The sequence below is a fragment of the Diadema antillarum genome, unplaced genomic scaffold (assembly GCF_040938485.1).
Source record: "Diadema antillarum isolate AM-2024a unplaced genomic scaffold, OU_Dant_1.0 seq00000320_RagTag, whole genome shotgun sequence".
Lineage (NCBI taxonomy): Eukaryota > Metazoa > Echinodermata > Echinoidea > Diadematoida > Diadematidae > Diadema > Diadema antillarum.
Window position 1 is genome coordinate 2,065,172 of NW_027271339.1, and position 27,508 is coordinate 2,092,679.

The following is a 27,508-nucleotide window of genomic DNA, read 5'->3' on the forward strand; positions in this document are numbered from 1 at the left end:
CAATAGTTCTGTCACAACTTTTTTTTTTCTCAGAAATAGTTTAGAAGAATTGATGTTACTCAATGTCTTAGACTGTCCCTACAGTATTCAAGACTATGATGACCAACTTCATGCTTAAAGCATCACTTGTCATGATTCCTAGCCATTTAATAGTATGATGCCATTCCTGCAATTTAGCCTCAATTATTTCTTTAAAACTATTCCAAGGACAAGGTGTTTTCAACTTTTTGATATGTTTGCAACACTGGAAATTATTTGCTGTACAGCATCATGATGATGCTCACAAATTAGATTGGAAAGTGTGGAACATCATCGTCTTGATGAAAATTCAACAGCAATTACCTACATGCAGTATTGATGATGTTGGTTAATAGTCTGTTTGTAGCTCGATCACAGCTTAGATTTTTGTGGCTTCACCACTTTCATGCAGGGTAATGACTGTCAGAACAAAATCAACCATGGCTAACTCATCTCCTGTTGCTTATATATTTGCAATATGTGCATCATGCCAGACTGTGTGATGCTTTATCTTTTGCAATAGTAAACAACTCTGCAACTCACCCAACTTGGCATCTTACTCACATATTTGTATACTAATCTCAGACTGGATTGCATGTATTGGTTTAGCTTCAAAGCCAGAATTTGAATGTAAGGAATAAAGATGCAACAGAATTCACTGTGGGCTGATAATGAAAACAAAGACCTCGTTGTGATCATAGCTAAACCAGTGATGGCAATTTGAAACTAAAGTTGGCGATTCCAGATGTCACTATAATTTGTTTCAAGAATACCTTGATACCGGTATATGTTTCCTATCTACTCTGCATTGAATTATTTTAGGATACAGCATTCACTGGCAGGCTAGAAATCCAGTTTTGGGTAGGATTAACCCCCCCCCCCCCCCCCCAAAAAAAAAAAAAAAAAAAAAAAAAAAAAAAAAAAAAAAAGAAGAAGAATGCAAGTGATACATTACTAGATAACTCATCAAGTGATTCAACTTTAAAGATTTAAAAATGCAATTGCTTACATGCTGAAAGTTATAGACTGTTCAGACACCCCTTGCGCTGCAAACAGACATGCCAAATGACAGCCAAGTCCTGATCCTTCAAACAGGCAGCTCTCAATATGCATGCATGAAAGAGAACCTACCTATATCTATGCATGGACCATATTCACATGCTCAAAGAGCTCACGGTTTGTTGGAGAAGTAACTGGAAGGCCAAGTTTAGCTCCACCCTACCAAACATGGCTATAAAGTGGTAAAGTGTTTCAACAACAATTTAATGTTCATCCGAACCAAAGCAAAACTCGATAGGCACAGAGCTGCAAAGTCTCGTGATTCTGCTGGAGGTCCCTTGAAAATAAAAGTGTTGCTTGATGTTCTGACAAGAGAATATGATAGCCTTCCTGATCTAGAATTATTTTTGCCTGTTGAGATACATGTAATACACAAGTAATTCCCAAAATCATTTGTAGAATTTCCTTGATTTTGATGTGTGAATGTTTGTGTCCAGTATGAAGACACATTTGGAACATTAATGGCAAAGTTTGATTTGAAAAATTTGATTCCAGTTTGTGACATCAGATGCAAAAAAAAGAAAGAAAATTCCTGATCAGTATGAAACATAGTTTGATATGCATTCTTAAAGGAATCGCTTGGACTGTCTGAAATAACTCATAGTTCTTGAAACTTTGTAAACTGCAAGTTCTCTGCTCATAAGGTCACATATACCAGTGTCACAAAAGAAAGCAAAATGAAATAGTTTTCTTAAGAATTCTGACAAGAGACAATAGAACACTCCTCGCCCATTTCACCCTGTGAGTGAAGATTTCAATTGAAGTCATTGTTATATTCATAAAAAATGTATAGCCTCCAGTGGAATACTTGAAAGAAGCTGACTCTCTACTGTATCAGGATAGCTCAGGTTGAATGCATGGCACAACATTTAAATTATTACATCAACCAAACAATGTAATTAGTATGCAGATGTCTATATCTGCAATGAGCAAATAACAAAAGTGTAAGAAACATTCTGTGTGCTATATATGTGGGTCTTTAGAGCAAGTAATCAATGCATGCTTTTCTGATACACTTTTAATCTTCAGACAATATTTGACAAAAAAGAGTAAAGCTTTCAAAAGAAGGGGGTCCTGAAGTATAAATCATTAGGTGTTGTACCTGTTGGTGTGTGATAATGCAGGTTCAATTTTTAAATTAAATTTTGGCAATGACTGCAGGTTGAAGAATTACCATGAGAAAGATTCTGACCATCATCAGAGCCTTGTGAATACCAAGTGTCAGTAATCCATGATAATTGGGGGAAGGGGGTTCAAATGCATGTGTGAGTAGGGATAGTGGTATTATTAAGCAGAGATGAAACATAAAAAAGAATCTTACTTTGCCTGCACCATCATTTTATTATTGCGTTAACATTTCAATTCATCCAGTTATTGAATTTGAATAAACAATGTCGCTTGAATGATGAATATTTGTAGAAGTTTTTGCAAAAAAGAAAAACAAACCAAAAAACAAGATATTGTATCTCCAATTTCATTGCCTGCTTCCCCTGCTTCCTAAATATGTTTTATGCTTCTCCTACTGAGATATATATTTGGTATTGAAACATGTAAATGGTAATGGCTATACTGCAATATTCAGGGATACATGGGTTTTTCCATTGTTTTTGTTGTTGTGTGTCCTTTTTTTGTACAGAGAGATGTAATGCAACCATGCATATTTTTGCCAGCTCAATATTTCACTATATGTGTCTTTATTAGTCATGAAATAAGAAATGTATGTATGTACTTAAATTCCAGTTGCATGAAAATTAGATGTATAGAGATATTAAACACAGAGTGCTATATGCACATTTACTGCAATGTTTTTGTTTGGTAGAAATAGCTTTCCAAATGAAACTTGATCTTCAGCTGCTGAAATGTCTTGTACTGTTCTGCAAAGAAATGTATCACTATAGAAAAGCAATGCGTGTATATCATGTCGTTACATAGAAATATTGTAGAATTATGTCATAAACACCTATATGTAGAGCTATTGTGCACATATACAAACATATGAATATATATAGAATATGATATATTACATGTCAGTCTACTGCAAAAATTCCAGCTATATATATTATATGATATATGTATACATATATATAGTTCTGTATACCATTTCATCTACTTTTTGTAAAGTGACTGATGAAATTTGCTATAGATTGTAACTACACCTCATTTTTGTATACGTTTTTTATACTCGTAGTGTGCATATGGTTTTTTGAAAACATTCTCTTTGAGTATCTTTTTGTTTTTACTATTTCTCTTTTGCAATGTTACCTTCTGTTTGCCAGTTATTTATTTACTTGTATGTCTCATAATCTCTAATAGTACGCAAACAAACAGCAGTTACAACAAGATATTAGGTCACACAATATACTGAATTACTACTACAATTAATCTCTATTACCATTTTGTTGTAGCCTAAGCTCAGTGCTCAGATACATATTATATATATAATTATATATATATATATTATATATATATATTACAAGAAAGTACCAATGATTTAATAAAAAGTACTGTACCAGAAATGGAAATCTGTGTATATCCTGGTATCTTTTCTACCTGTTTCTGAGTGTCAGTGTCTGGGTCTGAATGTGTGTAAATGACAAAAACTTTGCTTCATAGTCATAAAGAATTAGGTTTGTTATCCCTTACTATGACATGAGTGGTACAGCAGCATTAATTCAATGTCAGTGTGTACAAAAAACACTGACAAATAGAAGAAATACACTCAGTTTTTGGTGTTGGCCTTGTGATGAAGAATCTGTAAAGGTAGAAATCCTTTCTTCCCTGTCATGAAAGCTGAAAAAACAGCAACACATACTTGAAGCATTCTGCTTGAAATGGTACAGTAAATACCAAAAATTACATCTTCTGTATCAAATCATTCTAGAGTTGTCATGATTGAGCTGAAAATAGTGAAACTAAGTTGCATCATGTAGAAAACTGCCATTACAAAGTCTGATGCTGTAAGTTGATCTTTTCTCTTTTTAGCTGAAATCATGCCAACTTACTTCGTACATCAGCTTACTTTTTGGTGTGTGGATATTAGCAATTATATTTGTATGAACGTGAGTATAAAATGTGAGAGTAAACATATTCTTTCCGCATGGTTATTAGATGAGGAGGAAAGGAGAGGAGAGTAGCAGCATGCATGCTGGATCAGATGTGTGAATCTGATACCCAAGATTCTGAAGGTCACAGTCGTTGGAGGCAACTCGTCTCTCCTTTGTAGGACAGACAGACTCCTAACACTACTTATTACTATATACTCTCTTAAAAGAGAAGGAATACTGTACAAAGGATAGCTTGAAGATTTTGTTTGCAATACCTAATTATGATATAGCTGCGTGATTTATAGCTCAAAAGGGATTTGTTTTTGTTGGTAAATACATAATCCTAAGTTAATACATGCAGACTACACTGAATTAGTCAGTGGCATACTGGCAAGACAAATTTGTGCTGAAGTTGAAGCACATTTTCAAGACCAAAATATGGAAAGTGTCCATTGTGCAGGTCAAGTTAACTCTCATGTCTCAACAGATTTAACTTACAAGAGTTGACTGCATATCACAAATCATCAACATTTTCTGATATTGGTTAAGACTGGTCATCTTGAATTTGCCAACTGATGAGGTAGATCAATGGTTTTAGCCATATTTCAACATTTTACTTCCAAGCTTGTTTAGAAACAACACATCAAAGTACAGTTAAACCTGTCTACAATGACTGCTCAGTTAACAGAAAATGTGGCAGTTATAGTCAAGTTCTTTGCAGTAGCCATCATGGCAGATAATTTCAATGTACATCATGATACTACTCCAATATACAACTGTGTTATATATCATCACATATGTACAACATGTACATGTAGATATAGGTACACATTTACGTATATTCTATTCTCATAATGGGCATTCTTTTTAACATTCTTTTGTATCCTTTTGTTTTATTTTTCTCTTTTGAAATGTGAACTTCAGTTTGCTGATTATATGTCTACTTGTATGTCTCATAATCTCTCATAGTATGCTAACAAAAACAGCATTTTCAAGAAGCTATGACATCACACAATAAACTGATATGAATATATATAGATATATATATATATATTAGTACATTAGCTTATGTGTATATATATATATGTATAATATATATATATATATATTTTTTATATATATATATATTATACATATATATATGTATTATATATACGCGGAACAACTACAATATATACATATACATATATATAATATATATAAATATATATAGTATGTTTCCTTAACATAGTAGATGCTTGTAGTTGAAATGCTGAAAAGAAAAGCAAATTGTGGTGTCCACTTTGAAAATAGCAGAATGACAGACACACTACAGCAATGCATGATTTTATATGATGACAGAAATCTAGTTTTTAAAAACAGGATGGAAATTTAACATATGACATACTTTACTTTCTAAGAGCTATATTCTATCTGTGGCTTTTTCAAGAAATGCTTCAATTCACAGCATTCACAAAAAAGAATACAAGTAAACGAATATGGTATTACTACGTTTGTGAGACAACAAGCCCCAATTTATTTTGACTCATACATGTATTTCATGTTACTATGCCATGGAAGTGCTTCTCTGGACCTGCACATCCCATCTTCAGTGTCTGCTTGGTGCGTGGGTTGGAAAAATTCATAGATATGAAAGACAAAAACTGTTCACAATGACTTGAAATGCAACACTGCAAGAGGCAAGACTGCAGAAATGACAGTACAAAATGCCCAAAATAGATATGGCATGCACACAAAAACTAATAAAGTCCATCATAAGATGGTTCCAACCTTTTTCTTTTTTTTTTTGTTGGTTAATGGAAGTCATAATATTTGACACTGCAGATTTGTTTATGCCATGTTACACCAGCACATGAAATGATAGGCACACCATGAAAGGCAACAACTCTAGTCAAACTAGAGACTAGAAATGTCACCATGGCGACTGGTATGCCTCTGCCATGTCCCATGGTTCTTCCAATAGGTCTAGAGTATGTCTTGACAATGTGAGACAATAGTTTCACATAACTGGCAAAAAAAATTAAATGGCATGTTTGTCACAAATGTGTTGAGTGTTTACTTTCCTGGAACTAGGTTTCATTTGGATTGATGGCTAAATGTTGTAAGAGAGCAAGTATTTGGAAATTTTATGATTCAACTTGACCTTCCAACCTCACCGTTTAACCCCATGGCTCACAATTTTTCAAATAATCAGTAACTGGTAACATACATTTTCATGACACTTTGAGCTACTTTAAAAATATGGGGAGAAAATGTGACATTTTTAACATATTCACCTGACCTTTGACCCCAAGGCCAAAATCTTTCCCTATAGAATTATTGTGTAGTAATGCATGTATAATTATACAGTGCACTCCCGTTATAATGAACACAGTTATAACCAAATTCCGGTTACAATGCAGTAAAAATTCAGGCCACATTATCCGCTCTTTGTTTTCTATTGTTTATTTGTTTTGATATAATAAGATTTTGGTACAACGAAAGAAAACTGCCGGTCCCGAGGACTTCGTTATAATGGAAGTCCACTGTACCTAGTTTAAGTTTATGCATGGAGTAATCTCTAAAATGAAATCTGCTGAAATACTGCCTAAGTACTGAGAAAAAGTGTAATTTCAGCATTAAACAGTAGAATTTTAGCATTTTAACCTGACCTTTGACCCATGACCTTTGACCCAACGACTCCAAAATTTCCAAGAGAAATCATCGTCACTATCCCCTATGTGAACACAGCCAACAGCTGGCTAAATACCATGTGAAATCACACCAGTTAGACAAAATTTTGGTAAATCTCATGGCAGTAGTGCTTATCGCTGGTCTTTCCAGGGAAAAAGACCCCTGGAAGAAGCTCCTCTGACTTTGAAACTCAAATCAAATGAAGCATTTAGAATATATATTTCTGTCAGTCCTACGATTAGAAAGACAGTAAAAGAAACAGTCTTTATTTATTTTTATGTATAAACATCAAAATGGAATTTATCAACTGCTCCGTGACTATAGTTAAAAGTAGTTACATGTATATGTTGTATTTAACACAAAGAGATGATTGTTATATTTAACACAAAGAGATGATTAATGTGCCTTTCCCAGGACATTCCCAAATAAAACAAATAATTCTCATTCTGAGAAAAGTTACTGCATAAGCTGTTATTTTAGCGTACAGATATTTTCACGAATTATAAGGTCATAGACACTTTTGCGAGATGTTGTTTTTTGCGAACTGACATCAATGCTATCTTAAATGCATTGTTACTCTAGCATATGGCGACATTTTTGTGTGTTGTTAAATTTGTGATCCAACTGTGATTCGCAAAATTCGCATAAATTAAACCCTCGCAAAAATAACGGCTTATACAGTACTTAGGCAGTATTTCAGCAGATTTCATTTCAGCAATCGGTATCACTGTTCGGTGGGTCTCTTTTTTGTTTTGTTTTGTTCTTTAAATTCGTTTTAAGTTTAGTGTGGCAGCTACTTTAGTACAGGGAATGTGATGTCCCCAGACATTATATCCTGTAGCACTGTCTCTCTTGCCATTTTTTCTATTACCTCCGCCAAGGACATCATGTTTTAGTCGGTGTTGGTTGGTTTGTCTGTTTGCAAAATAACTCAATAAGTTTAGAAAGGAGTTAGATGAAACTTACAAGAAAAGTAGATAATGACACAAGGAACATATGATTCAGTTTTGGTAGTAATCCTGGAATTTTTAATAAATTTTTGAAAGATTGTTTCCCTTTCGGCAAATAGGGTCAATGAACTTGGGAGTTCAAGCTGCATGTATTTGAGGTTTGCATATATGTGCATTAAAGCGTGTGCTCTGCTCAAGGCGCCATGTGCGGCAGGAAGCTGATTAGGTAAACACACTGCTTCTTTTATTGGGAAACTAGGTGATTTTCAGCATGCATGTATGGGTGGAAATGAGCTGCTTGGCAGAGGTCTGCGCTCTCCAAGTCCTTTCCTTTCTTTGATTTAAAGACTAATTGCACTATATCAATAAAATTAATCAACTGTACTATTATATAGTGACGCTACATATGTAAGACACAGAGCACTATGTATCATGGCTGGCAGCCATTGGCAGCCGAGTCATGAGCTCATACAACAGTATTTCAAAAATCTCCATTGGTGTATTCAGTTAATAAGCTTTTCCTTACACGTGAACTTTCTGCTGTTTTTCAACAAGAGATAAAGAACCAAGTGGGATCAGTTCTTGTGACAACTGGAAAGGTGAATCTGGCATTCCTTGCAATATCACTTCTGCTCTGAACTGCTCTGCAGCCATAGAATACTGTATACGCCGAAAATTTCGCGAGGTTTTTATTTTCGCGAATTTCGCGAGTCAGGTGCTATTCGCGAAATTAAAGACACGCGAAACTATTGACTCTGATCCCGATGTGGATGTGACGTATGCGTGTACATTTCTCCGTTCAGTACAGGACTCAACGATCGCGAATTTAACCACTCGCGAAATCGTCGGGAATTCCCGATTCACGAAAATTTAGACTCACCAAATATATGGCGTATACAGTACACTATCTCCTCTGCTCTCCACTCATCAATCCTCTTACATCTCTGTACAACATGGAGTTACCATATAACTTTGTATCTAAGATGAATTTATGAGCATGGAAATACAAAAATCTTTGACTGATATCTCACACTTCACTGCCAGATGAGTTTGATGAATTCAGCAGCCTGCTTTTAATAACAGACTTCATAACTTTTGACAAGGAAAACCTATGGTAGATATACACATCCAGTGTAGTGGATGCCAACTGATCCACATATATACCTGTGGTGGGCATGATAATAAAGTCAGAAAGTATGTACGCTCCATTGTTATCATGGCCTCTTATGTGCCATCCACATCATTATACACGAGCCAGTTCATTGTAAATAACATTCCATTTACATTAGGCTTTGTCGAGTTTCATACTCCCTCAAGTCACAAACATTCCTGGTTGTCTGAGGATACCATACACTGTTACTGCCGATTCATTTATCCAGGGCAAGGTAGTAGCAAATTAATCATCCAATCAAATGTTCTTATTCTATCCTCATCCTCATGAAAAGCACGTTTTAAAAACTATTATCTCACTCCTCCATGCTATGTTGTTAAGTTAACAATGTACATTGCCATAACTCCTTGTGTGTCATAGTGCAAACCCCTTGTGTGCTACATTATTCTGAGACTGCAATGAATGAGCGCTGCTGGAAAACATTGTTTTTTCAAAGCCATGTAACTTTTTTATAAAAGCATTTATGTCAGAAATGCAGTACAGCAAAGCTGTATAGAAAATAGCAAGCTTTCCTGTGATGTAAATTTTATGACAGAGCTATGGCTATGATGCTTTAGACTTCCTGCAGTATACTGGGATTTATCAGTCCATTTGTGCGCAATTGTGCATTTGAGCAAAAAATGTAAATTTGGCAAGCTGGCCACAGAGTCAGGACTGTGAACACGGCACACAAAGAGTTAATGGAAAGATCATTTTGGTTTCTTTACATGAGAGCTCTTTGGATTCACGTCTGGAATCCCTGTCCGACTTCAAATGTAGATATTTGTACACTTTGAGGATCATATCGGATTTTCTGTGACCTTTGTATGATTTCACAGCATACATGTATATCAACCTGAATATTTCTTGTAATCTCACAAACAAGGAGCACGTTAGTTAATCAAATTTCTATAGATAATAATGCACACCATCGAGTTACTCCTGTGTATTGAGCCTTCATGTTTACACTGGAATGTTTGTAGAGTAAATCTTAAATGCTGACACCAGACAACGAATAAAATATGTCCTATAAGTATGCTGTAAAATACAGATGACTGCTATTTCTTTGGTATATCCCAGATGAAATGTGATGGTTTGGCCACCACCATATACAATATATTTCACACCTCTTTGTTGGTATAAATGGTACTACGGTATATGCATTCGGATATTAGAATTGTACTTGTGCAATTTTAGCTCAAACTTTTCCACAGTTTAGCAGTGACTAAAAAACTTTCTTTGAGTACTTGAGGCATCTCCTTAGTTTGTTAAAATTAAGCTGTGTTATAAATAGAGGATGTTGAGACTATAAGCAGGGCTCGACACTAACGGTGGCCCAGGGCCACCGAAAATGAAATTCGGGCCACCAAATTTTTAAAAAGGGCAAATTTGGTGGCCCGCATCGGGCCATCAAATTTTTTTTAAAAGTATGTCAATAAATTCGTAACTTTTTGTGCCGGAAATGCATACACGTAAATGCATGCAGTGAGTTAATGTTTTTTATTGTTTTTTGGGGGCCACCAAATTTTTCTCTCGGGCCACCAAAAAAAAAAGTTAGTGTGGAGCCCTGCTATAAGGCACATATTATTACAATGTGATACTCAACTAAAGTCACATTCCACACCTGAGTTCTAATTAAACAAGATCATCATGTTAATTTGCTACAAGACTTTCTCACTCTAACCATATATGAAGTGGGCAAGTTATGATATGAATCAAATCAATTCAGAAGTACATGTAGATAATTGATTTTTAATGTGTTGCAAAGCACCTGGAAGCATTCATAGCAGAACAAATTATTCACTGTTAAATGTAGAAGTGCCTCTGCAAATTTCTCTCAATTTGTTGTTTTTGTTTTCATTTTTTAATAAAAAAATAGAGCCATTACTTGAGCAAATCATTAATTGCAAACTGACATTCCAAAGGTACAGTTGACTGGACACATTGGGAATCAAAACAACTGCCAGATCAAATGGATAGAGTAATGATTGGGGAACTAAAAATTCTGCATGGCTTAGAGATGAAATGAAAATATGCAATAAAGGTGAAGTGAAATCCCTGTTTAATTCATAATTTTTCTCCCTTATGTTCTGAAGTCTGCAGCTGGCCTACCATCATTTATTCCATTGGTACTCATCAATGTCTAGACAAGCAAAGAGTGAAAAAGACTTTTAATTATATCCCATCCCTTGCGATACGCTCTTCTCAACTTGTAATGTCTGTGCTCACTTCAGAGAAGCCAGTAGACATGATTCAATTTCTACTTTCACAGGCATTTCAAAAATTTACAAAAGATTCTTGGAAATAAGAGGCAGCATCATAAGATATCCATGATTGTTGTCATGTAAATACTATAATTCCCTTTTTTTTCTATACTGGCACAAATTATGTACTGCTGCTATGGGTGAGAATTATTGCAAATCCCATCTGCACTCTTGTAAAAGGTACTTGTATGTTCATTGGCATATCATCATCATCATCATCATCTATGTTTCGTCCCTTACAGAGAACTCTGTTACTTTCACAGCTGATGGTATGGTATTACACACCAGCTGATAAATATGAAAGCAATGTTTAATTCTTTTTCAATTCTCTCTCTCCAAACCCCTACCAAAAAGTATATAAATGAAAAAAATCACAAAAGTATATCCAAATATTGACATTTGATCATTATCTGCATCACTGTTTTGAAACTGGTGCAGAGATAGAGTGCTACACCTGCTGGACCAGGTTTTCTCATGTCAGTGACACAAATTCACATGTCAACTTGGAACTTCACCTCTGGTGTACAATGCACTACTACATGTCCCACTTGGTCAGATATTTCCCTTACAGCTAGCCATGCACTGCCTAAGCTTGTGCCACTTTCTCTACTCTTTCCTTTTCTGTCTGTTGCAGAAAGAAACATCTTGTAAAGTCCATCTACCAATGTGATTGCTCTCAGTCTGTGGATACATCCTGTCACCAATTTTGGTGAAGTGCCAATCATCCGTCACTGTATTCTTCAGAAGGAGAGTAGCCAGTATCATACAGGGACAGATCCTGGTCTAGGTTCCACCTTCGTTGTCATATTCAGCATCCGTCTGTTGCTGTCATGGTCTTGTCATCTTCTCCTGACCGAGGACCTCAGTCTTGACCCTGGTTCTGGTTCTGGTTCTGCTCACCCCCTTCCCCTTGAGCTTCCTGGTCTCCACCCCACTCGTAGCCCCCCGGGCGCTCCTCTTCGGGTAGTGGGTTATAGCTGGGGTCTTCAGGTGGGGTGTCCAATAACGTATTCCTGCAGAAAATCCATCAAATTTACTACTAGTCATTTCTGTGGTCATATACAGAACTAATACTCTCACTGGGTGTGGGTTATACTTCAGTAATGATTAACTAATGAGAATAAAGAGTTGAACACTTTGTGGAAAATACAATGAGCTAACTATCTGACTGTTCATTTCACCTGAGAAATTTACTTGCAACCATAAAGGACAAGTTCACCTTGATATGAGTGGATTGAATGAATGCAGCAATATCAGTAGAACACATCAGTGAAACTTTGAGGAAAATTGGACAATCTGTTCAAAAGTTTTGAATTTTTGAAGTTTCAGGGCCACCATCGCTGGATGAGAAGACTACTACAGCTTGATGTCACATGCATACAACAATATAAAAAATATATAGAAAATTCAACATTTTTTCACTTTTCTCGCATAATAAAAGATCACTTGACTTGCCTCTTTCAGAAGGCAGGGGAATAATATTACCCTTAACATACATCAGTAAAAACTTGAGGGAATGTGTACTTTTTTTTTTCAAAATATGACATTCTGTGGAATTTTCTTTATATTTTCCTTATATTACTCTACACATGTGACACCATAAATGGCAGCAGTCCTCTCATCCAGCAGTGACTGCGCAGAAACTTTAATAATTCTTTAATTTTTTAACCGATTGTCCAATTTTCCTCAAACTTTCACTGATGTGTTGTACTGATTTTGCTGAATTCACTCCATCCACATGTATATCAAGGTGAAATTGTCCTTTAAAGTTAAAATGATGCTTCTTCTGCAATAGGTGCACAAATATAAACACAAAGGAAACATGACAAATTTCTGTAAATGCCACTTCTGATAAAGATTATTACTTTTTTTCAAACTGTCATTTACTTTTCACTATGCGACATTCACAATCACATGCTTTTTTCTTCCATATTTTCATGAGACTTACAATATGCTTGGTGTCTTCAGCATCTTGAAACCTCCCCTCTGACTAGGAAACACATCCTCCAAGAAGAAGTATATATGGCCAACAATCATTCCTAATGACACAGGGAAATCAGAGAAAGGTCAATTAGTCAAGAAACAATTCATAAACAGTCCTGACTTCTATTGCATGATTTATGTTTCAAATGTAACCGCCCAACGCAACACCCACAAAGTCTCAGATTATGATTTTCTGTAATGGACCAAAATATGTCATTTCGTTTGACCTGCTCCATTTATTTTTTAATGTTTGCCTTTAATACTTGGGAGAGTAATCTTTCCTCTTCCTACTATCAAAATTTCGCAGCTTAAAATAAAACCGAAATCAAGATATTAGCAGTTTTTCTGCACCATAGTTTTTTGGGGCAGGTGCTGCTTTCATTGGGAAATGTAATATATTTTCATTGACATTTCTGCACAGCACAACTAAGGAACCCTAATCTTTAAATCTTCTTTTCTCCCCCCCCCTTTTTTTTTTAAATGAAACTCCCCCTCCTAACTCTCTCTTTTTCAATCACTTTTTGAATGGGTTAGGATGATTCAATTTTTACAAGTCATATAACATGGCAATGCAATTCTGCTACTCTAAGAATTTGTCCTGCACAACTTCATATCACAGTCACCATGTGTGCCAAATTTCTTTTGAATTGCTTGAAGGGGGATTCTGGACTGATGAAAAGTTAGTCTGAAAAGACAGAGTAAATCATACAAGCATAACAGCTGATATTTGAATAAAATTTGATTTAATGTAAGGAAGTCATGAAATATTACAGATTCGCTACTTTTCGCAACACAGTTCTTGAACAGTGGATATGAATATGCGCAAATGAGTGTGATGATGCCATCATCACACAATTTTCTACTGACTGTACTGATTACCTAATTTGATCAAAATTTTTGCTGTTAAGCTTGTAAAATTCTATTCTTTTATTTCAGACTAACTTTTGATTTTGACTGGTCTGGAATACCCCTTTCAAAACTGAAGAAGAAGTTCCATCTGCAAGGCTTTAACCTGATTTGTTTGTTTTGTTTTGTTTGTTTTGCTTTTTTTTTGGGGGGGGGGGGGGGGGGGTCATGGTGCACTGTTACCATGGTAATATACTGTCCAGTACAGTACTCTCAAAAAATGTGTCTTGTACAACTTTGCATCTAGTTTTTCATGTGTGCCAATGCTCTTGTGAACAGCTGAAGAACTTGAGATGGCGCTTGATATGAAAGCCTTTCACCTGATTTTGAGGGCCATAGTGTGTTGTTACCATGGCAGCACACTACCTGCTACTATTGAAAAATGTGTCTTGCACATCTACCTATGATAGTCATCACACACATGTTTGCAAATTCATTCGCTTAAAAATGAGGGAGTAATTTGATCCACAAGATTTTGCAACAGACTGAACGACATAACTGGCCTAAATGCCCAACTGACCGCCTGCATAGCCATCTGACCTCAGGAGAGATTCCTATATACTCCCATACACACTACATGTGGGCAGGGGTACAATAACAAGAGACCCGGGGGTCATGCGCTCACCTGAGTATCGCAATTTCACCTTCCATGCATTCTTGCACATTCTTACCTGAGAACATTGAAAACTTAGGTCTGCATATGGACCCCCCCCCCCCTCAACTCCAGGGAGCGTGGGGGGGGGGGGGGGTAGGCAGCCCTGGATCTGCAATGAACAAACTTGGAACTAAAGTCATCAACGTACAAACTCATGTTATTAACTTTGCTTTATCATTTCTTGTTCTAGAGTACAAGATTATAAATATTCCTTAATGTGTGTGTGTGTGTGTGTGTGTGGGGGGGGGGGGGGGCCCTCTGGGGGCCCCCAAGAGGGACATGGTGCCCATTTGAAGTAATTGAGATTCTATCCCCCTAGGGATGCTACCTGCTAAGTTTGGTGAAAATCAGACATGGGGATCTCAAAGTGAAGATGAAAATGTACAATTTAGGCCCCATTAGGACCCCTCCCACTCCCCTCTCCTGGGTCCCAAGGGGGGCACCCCTGATTCCCCCATGAACAAACTTGAAACTACAGTCATCAATGTACTAACTCATAGTATTAACTAAGCCCTATCACTTCTGGTTTTAGAGAAGAAGATTTTTAAAGATTCCTTAATTTTAGGGGGTTTGGGGCCCCCAGGTGGGCCATGGTGTCCATTTGAACAAATTGAGATCCTATCCCCCTAGGGATGCTACCTGCCAAGTTGGTGAAAATCGGTCATGGGGTTCTCAAGAAGATGAAAATGTAAAAAGTTTACGCACGACGCACGATGCACGACGGACGCCGGACGAAGAGTGATCGCAATAGGTCACTTGAGCCTTCGGCTCAGGTGAGCTAAAATGCAGTTTTTACAGATGTCAGCATATCACTGATGTTACCTAGAGGCACATGCTATAACCTGGTAAATTCTCTGGCTCACGATAACATAGTGGCGCAATCATTCTGTTGCCAGTTTAGAAATGGGTTGCCAAGTCAAACAAGGTTTGACCTAGAAATGATGTCCGAGTCAAGTAACCATGAGGTCAGAGGACCATTTTGACATGATGATACAGCACATGTTAGGTGACTGCCTGACGTTTAAATGCCCAGTCTTGATATACAGTCGACTTGCTCACCGTCTTGCTAAGATGTAACATTTGTTTCATTCCATGTACCTTTCATTTTTTCCTTGAGACCAACACTCCTTCAAACATTACTTCACAAACAAGCCATAGTTAGCTGTGCAGAAGGTTGTGCCACTGACTCAAAATGCAATCTGTAACAGACCAACTCACAGGCAAGATGAATTGCTGAAATTGTATGAAAATTAATGTCCACACATTAAGATTACGGTTAAACACAAGCCGAAAAGAAGAGAATAATACATTACTGTCCCACAACTTTAAATCATACCAAATTTTCGATGCAGCACAAATCTTCTTCAGAGTTTCGGATATAGTAACATGATGACTCTATTCTTAGTGCTTATTATAGAATTAAAACATTGTTTCCTAGGAGACTGTTGATGTAGGGATGTACTTTCCCACAATACCATGAGCAGGTGGTAATAGCATGGTTTCTATGGGTAGATGTTTATGTGTTGGTGTTTGAAACAAAACCCCTATTCTAAGTTTGAAGAGTTGAGAGTATTCATCTGAACTTTACACTATTAAGCATTCAGTCAGCTGACTTTATTTCTTACCTATTAAATCTACAATGATGGAGTTGCCTAGTAACACTGAGAATCCGAGGAGGACCCAGGGGAGGTAAGGGGCGGGGAAGTTCATGAGGCCGAAGAAGTTCATCCTGATGTACGGGTTCCTCCGGCTCCACACATAAACAAGCATGATGGTGAAGGCCTGACCAAGGAAGACCAGGTTTACAAAGAGAGCAATGATCTGAGAGGACATGAAGGGTTAAGGATATTTCATGGTTCTGTGGTTTCAAACAAATGCAGGTGTCGACTTTAGACTGTCTCTTATTTTACTGAAATGATTTATAAACTTGCATTCTTTAATTGAATCTAGCATAATTTGAAAAGTCTGAATAACAGAAATAAGAAAAAATAAATAAACAGGACAAAATTAATCCACTGAACTTTAAATTCCCAACAAAGTTTGTTTGCTAAGGCCAAAAGAGATTCCACTACCAAACTTGGAACCTGGCGCTGTGCCAACATACATGTGAAAGCAAAGGATGTTCCTTGAAAAAACAGAGAAGCTTATATTTCTGACATGAGGAAGTATCTATCATATTCCAGTGACCTCAGTGCAGGGGAGAGAAAGGATACGGTCATGAGTGACCCGCCAAAGAGGAACATGAAGAAGAAATCTGCTGTGCGACCCCGAAATGACCCCTCCTCCAGCATGCGACAGTACCGTAGGTGAAGATCATGTTGAAGAGGAAGTTGAACCCTATTGTTCCAAAATACATAAAGTTTGTAATGAGCCTCCAGACCTGGAAATGAAGACAGAAAGACAAAGAAATCATTACCTTTAATTTGAAGCAAGCATTCAATATGGTACAGTGTATCATATGATATCTTTCTTACATATAAATGATACACAAGGAACACATACCTTAAAATATAGTGTAATTTACTCCAGCACAGGCAAGTGGGACTTAGCAGTAATCAGTTTTAGTTTTAAGTCAGATGAATATAAACTTGTGACTGATAGTGACCTAGTTTAGAAAGGTATCATCACTATCAGGTAATTGAATACACAAGTCATATGTAGGGATCACTGGTTAGAATGAGTATTATGACAATTTTCACTGAAAAAATGGAGTAAAACAGCAACAAATTAAACAGTACACCTGTATAAAATGTCACTTCGAGGAACAGATTTTCATGTAAATGATTATAGAACATTTATCTGCGATCATACAAATTTGTATGTATTTTTATAATCAGTGCACAATGATGGGAGAACCTTCTGCAATTGGTAGTGCTATAAATGTGCTATTGACTCTGAGGAACATTTCATTCATTGTCACTATTTCCCATTATCAGCATTAAATTATCATTCTTCTTTCCTTGCATTTATATACCAATCAATTATTATGCAAATACCTCAAAATGGTTGAATATCAGGTCTGGGTTGAAATACAGTTGAAAAGGTGATAGAATTTCCAGTTGCTGCAAGAAAATTGACACAGGAAAACACAGTTCAAGCAAAACATGCATAAATGCATACTGACCAAAGGTGAGAGAGAGAGAGAAAACACATTAAACTAAAGCTTTTATGAAATTATGAACACACAAATTGAGGGGAAAAACATGAAAACACACATCAGAATGCTTACAGTGATCCTAATAGTGATGTTGCTCTCATTTTGTTGACTATCAATAACCACCATCACATATCAAGCCTCTTCAAACTTTCTGATTTTTTTTTTAAGAACAAATTTGGGACTTTCATTTTGTTTATGATGTCTTTTATTCAACATTTTCACAAGGGATAACTGAAAATTCTAATGGCTACACACTACGTTAAGTGGCTTGAACAAACAATAAATAGATTTTTTTAAATCCCTTTATATGTGATGCTGACAAGAGTGAAAATATAGAGAGTTATATTGACTTGATGATCAAAAGCCTTGCTTTTCTCTCAATCTTCCTGTCCATGTAGAAACCTCCTGTTACCTCCAGAGAGTATACTCTCTCTAATGCATGTGATTTCACTCTAATACCCCGTTCACAGTCCCACTTTGTCTAGCACAACCTCTAGAGGTTGTGCTGTGTTCACGCCAGACGATGGGGACTGTGAACGGTCACGGCGTAAGCGTCTAGCACAAGTCTGGAGTGAGTCTGGCGTGAATCTAGCGTGAATGTCGTGCTAGACAGCCTAGCACGACTCTAGCACAACCTCTAGAGGTTGTGCCGTATTCACGCCAGACGAGATGACTGTGAACGGTCTCGGCACAAACACGGCGTGAACATAGTCTGACTGGTTTTCAGACCCTTTGCCAACTGTACTCCTTTTACAAAATGCACCCTCCGCGGATTTTGTTGCCGCCCTTAATGAAGTCACCGTTTTTGTCAAAGGATAAGGCCCATCAGCTTAACCTGCTACTTCTTTTGTTGTAAGAAGCAGTAAATATTCTGAAAAGGAAATTAGTGTGAGAAAACGGTCTGAAAACCAGACTAGCATAATCACAGCATGCACTTCCAGGGACCAGCACTGTTTGTGGTGGAAAAAAATACTCTTCCACTGATTTCCATAGCAGTGTATGCGGACCTCACTCTAGACAGCAAGGGGACTCTGAACGGGGGTCTCTCTTACCACCCACTGAGTTTGTATAAGAAATAGCTAGTTTTCATCTAGCATGTCCTCTAGAGGTCCTCCTAGACAGGGGGACTGTGAACGGGGTATAATACATGTGAGTCTTGGGGCATAACGAGTACGTGATTTGTACATATTAAAAGTAAGTATGTACAGTCAAAACACTTAGCTCAAACATGGTTTTTGTAGTGTTGTGGCAGCCAAAGGCCATTCTTTTCTTCCCCCTTCCTCTTTTATTTTTTCAGATAGAACCAACACCATCTCAAAATACCTGATTTCATGTCCACCATTACTCTTCTCTGCCAATACTTCATTACTGAAGATTGGCTGAATATACTAGTAAACCCTATGAAATGTTGGGATAATGGAATGAGCATGAATAACAAATTTATAAATAATCTATTCCTACCAGTTTCATTTACAAAACAACACACAAATGGGAATAAACAGAACTGTCCCTTGCTTGCAGAACAAAACTCGGTAGCATTGTGGATTGCAGCTGTAATGCCGTGTCATTAGAATAGTCATGTACAAAATGTGACCTAAAAAAACACAAAACACAAAACACAAACACACATTTTTTTTTTTTCACCATCAGCAACTTGCTGCCTGTGGGTGAATGGGTGGCTCATTTGAAAGTAATTTCATCTTTTCTTTTGCAGACCAAGCCAATGCTAACGATGCTCCTACACTACAGTTCTGCTTACATACATAATGTTCACTGTGTTTTCAGCTTTTCTTAGAAATATATTTCGGCAAAGTGTATGATTCTTGATAAAATTCTCCCCTAAAATGGTGTTCTGGTTTGTATGATGAGACTTGATATTCCTTACCACTGCTGCAGTCGTGAGTACACAGGATGTGGCATACAGTCTGGTGATGGGAGGAGTCTGCATGTACTCCTGTTGAAAGGTTTGGAATGCCATGATGCAAGAGACTCAGCTTTCCTCACAGCAAGAATTGTAACCTGATGAAAAACATATGGAAAGAAAGACAGATACACGCATGTCATGGTACAATTATATACCGGTATTAGCTGTATCTACACAGGTGGTTTATGAGGATAATCTGTGGCAAGTTTCTGCACTTCTGCTTTTGGTCTGCACCTCTAATTTCACTGTTCAGTAACAGCAATACTTGCAGTAATTCATCTGTAATAATGCTTTCCTTAAAACTACAACTGTAGGTGCAGTCGTTTGTGATAATCAAGATTGGTGATATACGTGTAACTGAAATGCATGGAACATTTGTGCCATCACAATCAGATGGTGCAAAACCATTATGTCAATTGTTACAGTGTCAACATTTTTACCACTAGACAATCTTAATGGGTGGAGAGCCTATTCTCAGGCCCTGATGTGAATAAACAATATGTTGTTAATCAAACATATCTAGGTAACTTACAGTAGACTTGTTTTAGTAATACAAAGGAAAGCAACACAGGTCGTTGTAATCTTAAACATTATATAATAGATTTTTCTGAATTTATTTTGCTATGTAACAATGCTATACACTGTATGTGGAATGACATGTGGTCCTGTTGATTATAACATTTTTTTTTTTTTTTTTTTTTTTTTTTGGGGGGGGGGGGGGGGGGGGGTCCAAGTCCTAACTCGCATGGAGTAGATGTAAATGCCTTCAAATTCATTCAATTCAGACCTAATCAGTGTAGACATACATCTTGTAAAGAGTACTATTAAGAAAGTATTAAGTATGACATGGACATGGTACCGGTACCACAGGAGCAAGTACAATTCCCCCTCCTCTTTTTGTGAGTGTGTGTGTGTGTGTGTGGGGGGGGGGGGGGGGGGAATGCAAGATCAAAGAGTCTGCTGTGACTTCACATTTGACATTCTCCAAAGCTACTAGATGTCTATGTCATTATTAGTATATTACCAGTCGGTTCTGTGCTCTGTGCAATGAGCATCAATGTACAGACTTTGTGCAATCCTACAGAATAACAACAAAGATCCTACACAATAATGGAGTGTATTAGATCTTTGATAACATAGTATTGAAGTCATGAAGTTGTTATCACTAGAGAAGCGGACCCAGTTTGTGGCAGTTTAAGGTCTTTTCAAGGGTATTTAATAGTATTTTGGTAAAATGGGCAACAGAAATTATTATTTTTTTTTTTTAAATTGAAAGAGGTACCAAAGGCCTCTTGACAATGCATCACAATTTTGTATGGTGGACATTTACCCTAGTCATAATAATCAATTTCATGCAGAAAATTTGCAACCACCAAGACTCCTGAGAGGACCCGGTTTGCGGCAGGGGGGTCCAGTTTGCAGCACCCGGCCCACAAAAAAATGTCCCCTGATTTCTTCAAACATTAAAATTTTGCAAAAACAAAATATTTTTTGATGGTCCAACTAGTTTTCAGCTTGTTAGAACACTTTCTTTGGATTCATTATCTCGATCCTTCACGATTTCATAGTTTTTCAAGATCGCATGTACATATATTTCATCAATTTCCACCCAATTTGACATGTAAAATAGCGCTATGTGTGTAAATCCCATGGCCATGGGGTGCTGCAAACCGGACCCATCCCCAACATTTTGGTCACTGTTGCAATCCTCAAAACTGACAAAGGAAATTAATTTTAGGAATATTTAACACAGTTACACGAGGAATCCTTACCATGCCTCTTTTGATAGTAAGATTTTGTATAAAGATGCAAACAAGGGATGATGGTGGTTGCCTAGCAACAGAACAAAATCTTAACGTTTTGTTAAGAAAGTCATACTTTTTTAAAAACAGCGTGACACAGACGGTTTAAATTAGAATTATGAAGGTCATCATCCGAGTTATTTCATGATTCTGGTATCAAAAGAAAGCTCTTCTGCATCTTCAGTTGCTCTTCAAATAAAACAATTTAGAAAAAAAAAACCCTTCTAACCCCACTAGCGTTACTTTTGAAGACATGGTTAGATATTCCTAGGGGTGCCGCAAACTGTACCCCTGCAGCAAACTGGTGCCCCGACTCTATACTAAATCTATAGCACTATTTTTTGCAAATCTAGCACAAATTAATTCCAAAACATTGCCTTTGTGAAAATACTGGAAGTAAAACTATGAATAATGATCCAATGCCAATGGCCAATTAGACAGAAAGATCCGTCTGTGCGGAGGACTCTTTTATATTTTGCCATTAACGCTGTCCTCCGTAGACAGACGGAAGGTACCAGTACCCACTGTTGTGTGGATGTTATTAACCACTGTCTCTATGGAAAAATGGGTGAGGTACCTCACCCTTCTAGATTGCGTCTAATTCACGGCCCTAGGTCGGCAAATTTAAGCTTGTATAGTTAAATAAACTATTCAAGAATAGACTACACTCACCAGATTAATGAATAATCCAATATTTCGGTAGAATTTTTAACGTAAAACATACATCAACCAGCCCGCCGCGTCGTCACGTTCAAACTGCAGAAACATACAGTATGAATCTATTAGCCAATCACATGCGAGGTAGTTTCTACGCGTTTTTTTTACTAAAACACGTACCTCGCATGTGATTGGTTTACAGATTCAAAATGGCGACTTACTGCTAGCGAACGGCGATGTTGCGATATGGATAAAATTTCTGCATTATAACCGAGTTACTGTATTTCGATTGCACAATGTGAGAAATTGACCCCAAATATTGCTGCATAATGTGTCATGTCGTGTCAAACTTGTTTGAATGTAAAAAAGCTGTCTGAAATTTGGTTTATCGTAACGTTTGATCTGTGCGCGTTGCTCCACACACAGGAGCTGGGATCATTGACTTCGGTCTGTATACGGAGGGGATCCATGAAGCCAGACGTAGTCTCCGCGGAACATTCCCTGACGGACAGATACAGACCGATCTTTCAGTCAAATGGCCAATGTGACCCCACTGGCACTGATGTACAATAAAATACTGCATCCATAGTTATGCAGTCCAGTTCGGGAAACCCACTCACAAGGGGGGCCCCTCCTTATAATGCACTTGTCAATGTAATGACTCACCCCACTACCCCCGGACATGGGTGCGTCATTTCCTCGTTTGGTCCGTCAAATTTGTGACCCAGGTGTGCGTCATTTTACCAGCTATGTCCGTCAAATTTTTGACCGAGAGGTGCGTCAAAATCCCATCATTGTCGTCAAATTTTTGACCGAGGGGTGCGTCATGGTACGTCACTTGGCTATGGAAAATAACACGCATTATTCTGAACCGAGGGGTGCGTCATGGTATGCACTTGGCTATGGAAAACTGCACGCATTTTTGCACGCTACCAGTACCGGATACACGTACGTACCGCGAGTGAATTTACAGTGAGCGCTTTCCCGCGGCAAGTGAAAATCAAAGTCGGGAAGCGTTTTGGAGTAGGCCTAAGAGGGAAAAATGCTTGCCCGAATCTGGCAAGCAAATGATTTAAAAGCCACCCTTTCTCCTCACATTTTCTTTCCAACAAACTCATGAAATCACGCATACTCAATCTCAAGCCAGACGGACTGTTTAGCGATATAACGATTTCAACCTCACAGTACTATAGTAAAATCAAAGATCGTATACGGAATTCCTATACGATCTTTGGTATACCGCTACGTGGTGCGTACTGCGCGTACCTGCAGTATAGTAGCAGGCAAGTCGAGTGTTAGTGGTGCGCGACTCGCTCGCTAACGCTGTGCAATTCGCAAGTGAGCAGCGTGCTCGTTATTCCTCATCGAACGTACATCGTCCATGTGTTGCATTCAACCGGACTAGAAATGGCCGCGTACATACAGCGCATCTGCAGACAAGTCATGGCCAGGTGACTATGGATTGCATGCACATACATTCGGAATATCGTAGCAGCAGAGTGATGTACGGTGAATGACGGTACGGTGCTTACAGGGCCAGGGTAAGGGAAACTTGCCGAAACTTTGACAAATTGTGTTTACGAACCGAAAGAAAATTAAATTGCGTGAATAAAGCGTATGCAAAAATCCTTTCAGTATTTACGGGGTGCGTCAAATGTACCGAGGATGTCCGTCAAGAAAGTGACCTAGGTGTTCGTCAAAAACCCCGTGTTGTCCGTCAAAAAAGTGACTGTGGTGTTCGTCAAAAACCCCGTGTGGTCCGTCAAAAAGTGACTGTGGGGGTGCGTCAAAAACACCGTGTGGTCAGTCAAAAAATGACCATGACGCACCCATGTCCGGGGGTAGTGGGGTGCGTCATTACATTGACAAGTGCATAAGTAACCCGTCCCCCTTATAAGTAACCCCGTCCCCCTTATAAGTAACCCCTGGGGCACCCCTTATAAGGAGTCTCCACGCTTTTTTGCAATGCAACGCGAAAATGAAAGGACTGCGGCAATTCGCTTGATTATGTCCATAAAGCTTCACAAGTTTCCTAGTTACTCACGAAATTTGAGCAAAATCGGTTCGAGGCATCATATCTAAAATCATGGATTTAAATGCGATGTCAAACGACCCATGCGAATGCTGAAATGCGAGCGATTACTGGCGTGAGTGTCGCCAGGCGCGGCGGCGCGATGCTTGAGTGCAGACGTGGCGACTGAGTACAGATCAATTACTCAGTCGCCACATCTGCACTCAAGCATTGCCGCGCCGCCGCGTCTGGCGACACTCACGCCAGTAATCGCTCGCATTTCAGCATTCGCATGGGTCGTTTGACATCGCATTTAAATCCATGATTTTAGATATGATGCCTCGAACCGATTTTGCTCAAATTTCGTAACTAGGAAACTTGTGAAGCTTTATGGACATAATCAAGCGAATTGCCGCAGTCCTTTCATTTTCGCGTTGCATTGCAAAAAAGCGTGGAGACTCCTTATGCACTTGTCAATGTAATGACTCACCCCACTACCCCCGGACATGGGTGCGTCATTTCCTCGTTTGGTCCGTCAAATTTGTGACCCAGGTGTTCGTCATTTTACCAGCTTTGTCCGTCAAATTTTTGACCGAGGGGTGCGTCAAAATCCCATCATTGTCGGTCAAATTTTTGACCGAGGGGTGCGTCATGGTACGTCACTTGGCTATGGAAAATAACACGCATTATTTTAAACCGAGGGGTGCGTCCTGGTACGTCACTTGGCTATGGAAAACTGCACGCATTTTTGCACGCTACCAGTACCGGATACACGTACCGCGAGTGAAATTCAGTTCGGGAAACCCACTCACAAGGGGGGCCCCTCCTTATAAGTAACCACTCAAGCATTGCCGCGCCGCCGCGCCTGGCGACACTCACGCCAGTAATCGCTCGCATTTCAGCATTCGCATGGGTCGTTTGACATCGCATTTAAATCCATGATTTTAGATATGATGCCTCAAACCGATTTTGCTCAAATTTCGTGAGTAACTAGGAAACTTGTGAAGCTTTATGGACATAATCAAGCGAATTGCCGCAGTCCTTTCATTTTCGCGTTGCATTGCAAAAAAGCGTGGAGACTCCTTATAATAAGGGGTGCCCCGGGGGTTACTTATAAGGGGGACGGGGTTACTTACATTGTATAAGGGGGACGGGTTACTTATAAGGAGGGACCCCCCTTGTGAGTGGGTTTCCCGAACTGAATTACAGTGAGCGGTGTCCCGCGGCAAGTGAAAATCAAATTCGGAAAGTGTTTTGGAATAAGAGGGAAAAATGCTTGCCAGAATCTGGCAAGCACATAATTTAAAAGCCACCCTTTCTTCTTACATTTTCCCTCTAACAAACCCATGAAATCTGTGGTGACAAAGGCGAATTCTTGACAGTAAAAGAAGCGGCAGCAGAAGAAACTGCCTGCAGCATGCCATTTTCTGCTCGCGGGATAGCCCGACCAGTCGCGCGACGCTGTTAGCTGTGCGAATCTCTACGTACAGCGACTAGGCTGTATGTAGTTAATACTCGCGGGAATGCCGTGGCGTGGTGTGTACCTGCGCTGCAGCAGTATGCATCCACCGCACTAGCAATGGCCGCGCACACACAGCGCATCTGCACACATGTGATTGTCATGTATGGATTGCATGCACAGAATACATACTACTGTGCGGAATATCGTAGCAGCAGCGTGATGTACGGTGAATGACAGTACGGTACTTACAGGGCCATGGTAAGGGAAACTTGCCGAAACTTTTACAAATTATGTTTACGAACCAAAAGAAAATGAAATTGCGTGAATAAAACGTATGCAAAAATCGTTTCAGTATTTACGGGGGTGCGTCAAATGTACCGGGATGTCCGTCAAAAAAGTGACCGAGGTGTGCGTCACTTTCAACGTGTTGTCCGTCAAAAAAGTGACTGTGGTGTTCGTCACTTGCAGCGTTTTGTCCGTCAAAAAAGTGACTGTGGTGTCCGTCAAAAACCCTGTGTGGTCAGTCAAAAAATGACCATGACGCACCCATGTCCGGGGGTAGTGGGGTGCGTCATTACATTGACAAGTGCATTATAAGGGGTGTCCCAGGGGTTACTTATAAGGGGGACGGGGTTACTTATAAGGGGGACGGGTTACTTATAAGGAGGGGCCCCCCTTGTGAGTGGGTTTCCCGAACTGAGTCTGGATTCTGTACAACCTCTAGCTAGTCTAGAATCTAGTAGATAAATTACTCCAAAAAATCTTCCCTCATCTGAGTGTCTAACGGTTACAACCAGGTACTCGAGTATTTAAAACTACTGCCTCTGCCTCCTGTCCTGAGTCCTGGTAACTTGTTAATGGTACAGTAACAGTTAGTGGTAAATTTTTGCATACCGTACTAGTAGGGCCTAACATGTGCTACACCATATTCATGCCCATGCACATGATATAGATCTAAACTTATGTACTTCTATTGTTAGACCCATCTATTGATATTGACCGAATGATCTCAACTTCAGTGCATTCGTAAAAACGCGTTTTTACAGCGACTGGGCTGTGTATAGTTGACTAGCGTTAGACATTCATTGGATTTAAATGTCAGAATTGGAAGAAACAACCCACCTCTGGATCCCGCACGAGTGTCGAGTAGGTCGGAGTCTAGATTAGCCGGACCACAGACAGCCGACAGAAGCAGAAGGAGAAGACTTCCTGCCTGATGATGCGCGCTGTTGTCTGTATTCTTACAATACTGAAAGTCGAGTTAGTACACGTCAGACTAGCTATAGTTAGCGGATAGACGACTCGACCTTCGTATAACCCAATCCTGGATAATCAAAAATGCGACCCGGACTCCGGACAGCTCGACCAGGTCGAGATGTCCCAGACAGGGCCGGGTATACGATCAGACAAACTCTGCCCTTCACAGTTTATAATTGTTATTATCTTTATTAAAGGAACCATTTTCTTTCCTTTTTTTTGTAAATGCTTTTCAAATTAGATGTGTGTTGTCATATAAATGTTTTACGCAATTTATAAGCAATTCCCTTTTTGGCCTTTGTATAGTTAGGATGGCCGTTTGGCCGTATAGTTGTGTGAAAAGCGTGCTGTTTGTTTGTTGTTAGTTTATGTGTGTACGTGTGTGCGGGTTTTTGTTGTTGTTGTTGTTGTTGTTGTCGTTGTTGTTGTTGTTGTTGTTGTTGTTGTCGTTGTTGTTTGGTGGGTTTTTTTCTTTTCTTTTCTTTTTTTTTTCTTTCTTTTTTTTTTTTTTTTTGGGGGGGGGGGGGGGGGGATAC

The 27,508-nt window shown here is 38.7% G+C and overlaps 1 protein-coding gene across 1 annotated transcript; it reads right to left on the reverse strand.

The window, feature by feature from the left end:
- Positions 1-7,409: 7,409 nt before the first annotated feature.
- LOC139730525 (derlin-2-like) lies at positions 7,410-26,881 on the reverse strand. The gene is given in 8 exon segments (XM_071641377.1): positions 7,410-12,171; positions 13,107-13,197; positions 16,328-16,523; positions 16,916-17,010; positions 17,013-17,082; positions 17,699-17,764; positions 19,745-19,878; positions 26,838-26,881. Coding segments are annotated over 7 exon segments (762 nt in total). The 5' UTR covers positions 19,838-19,878; positions 26,838-26,881; the 3' UTR covers positions 7,410-12,020.
- Positions 26,882-27,508: the final 627 nt, after the last annotated feature.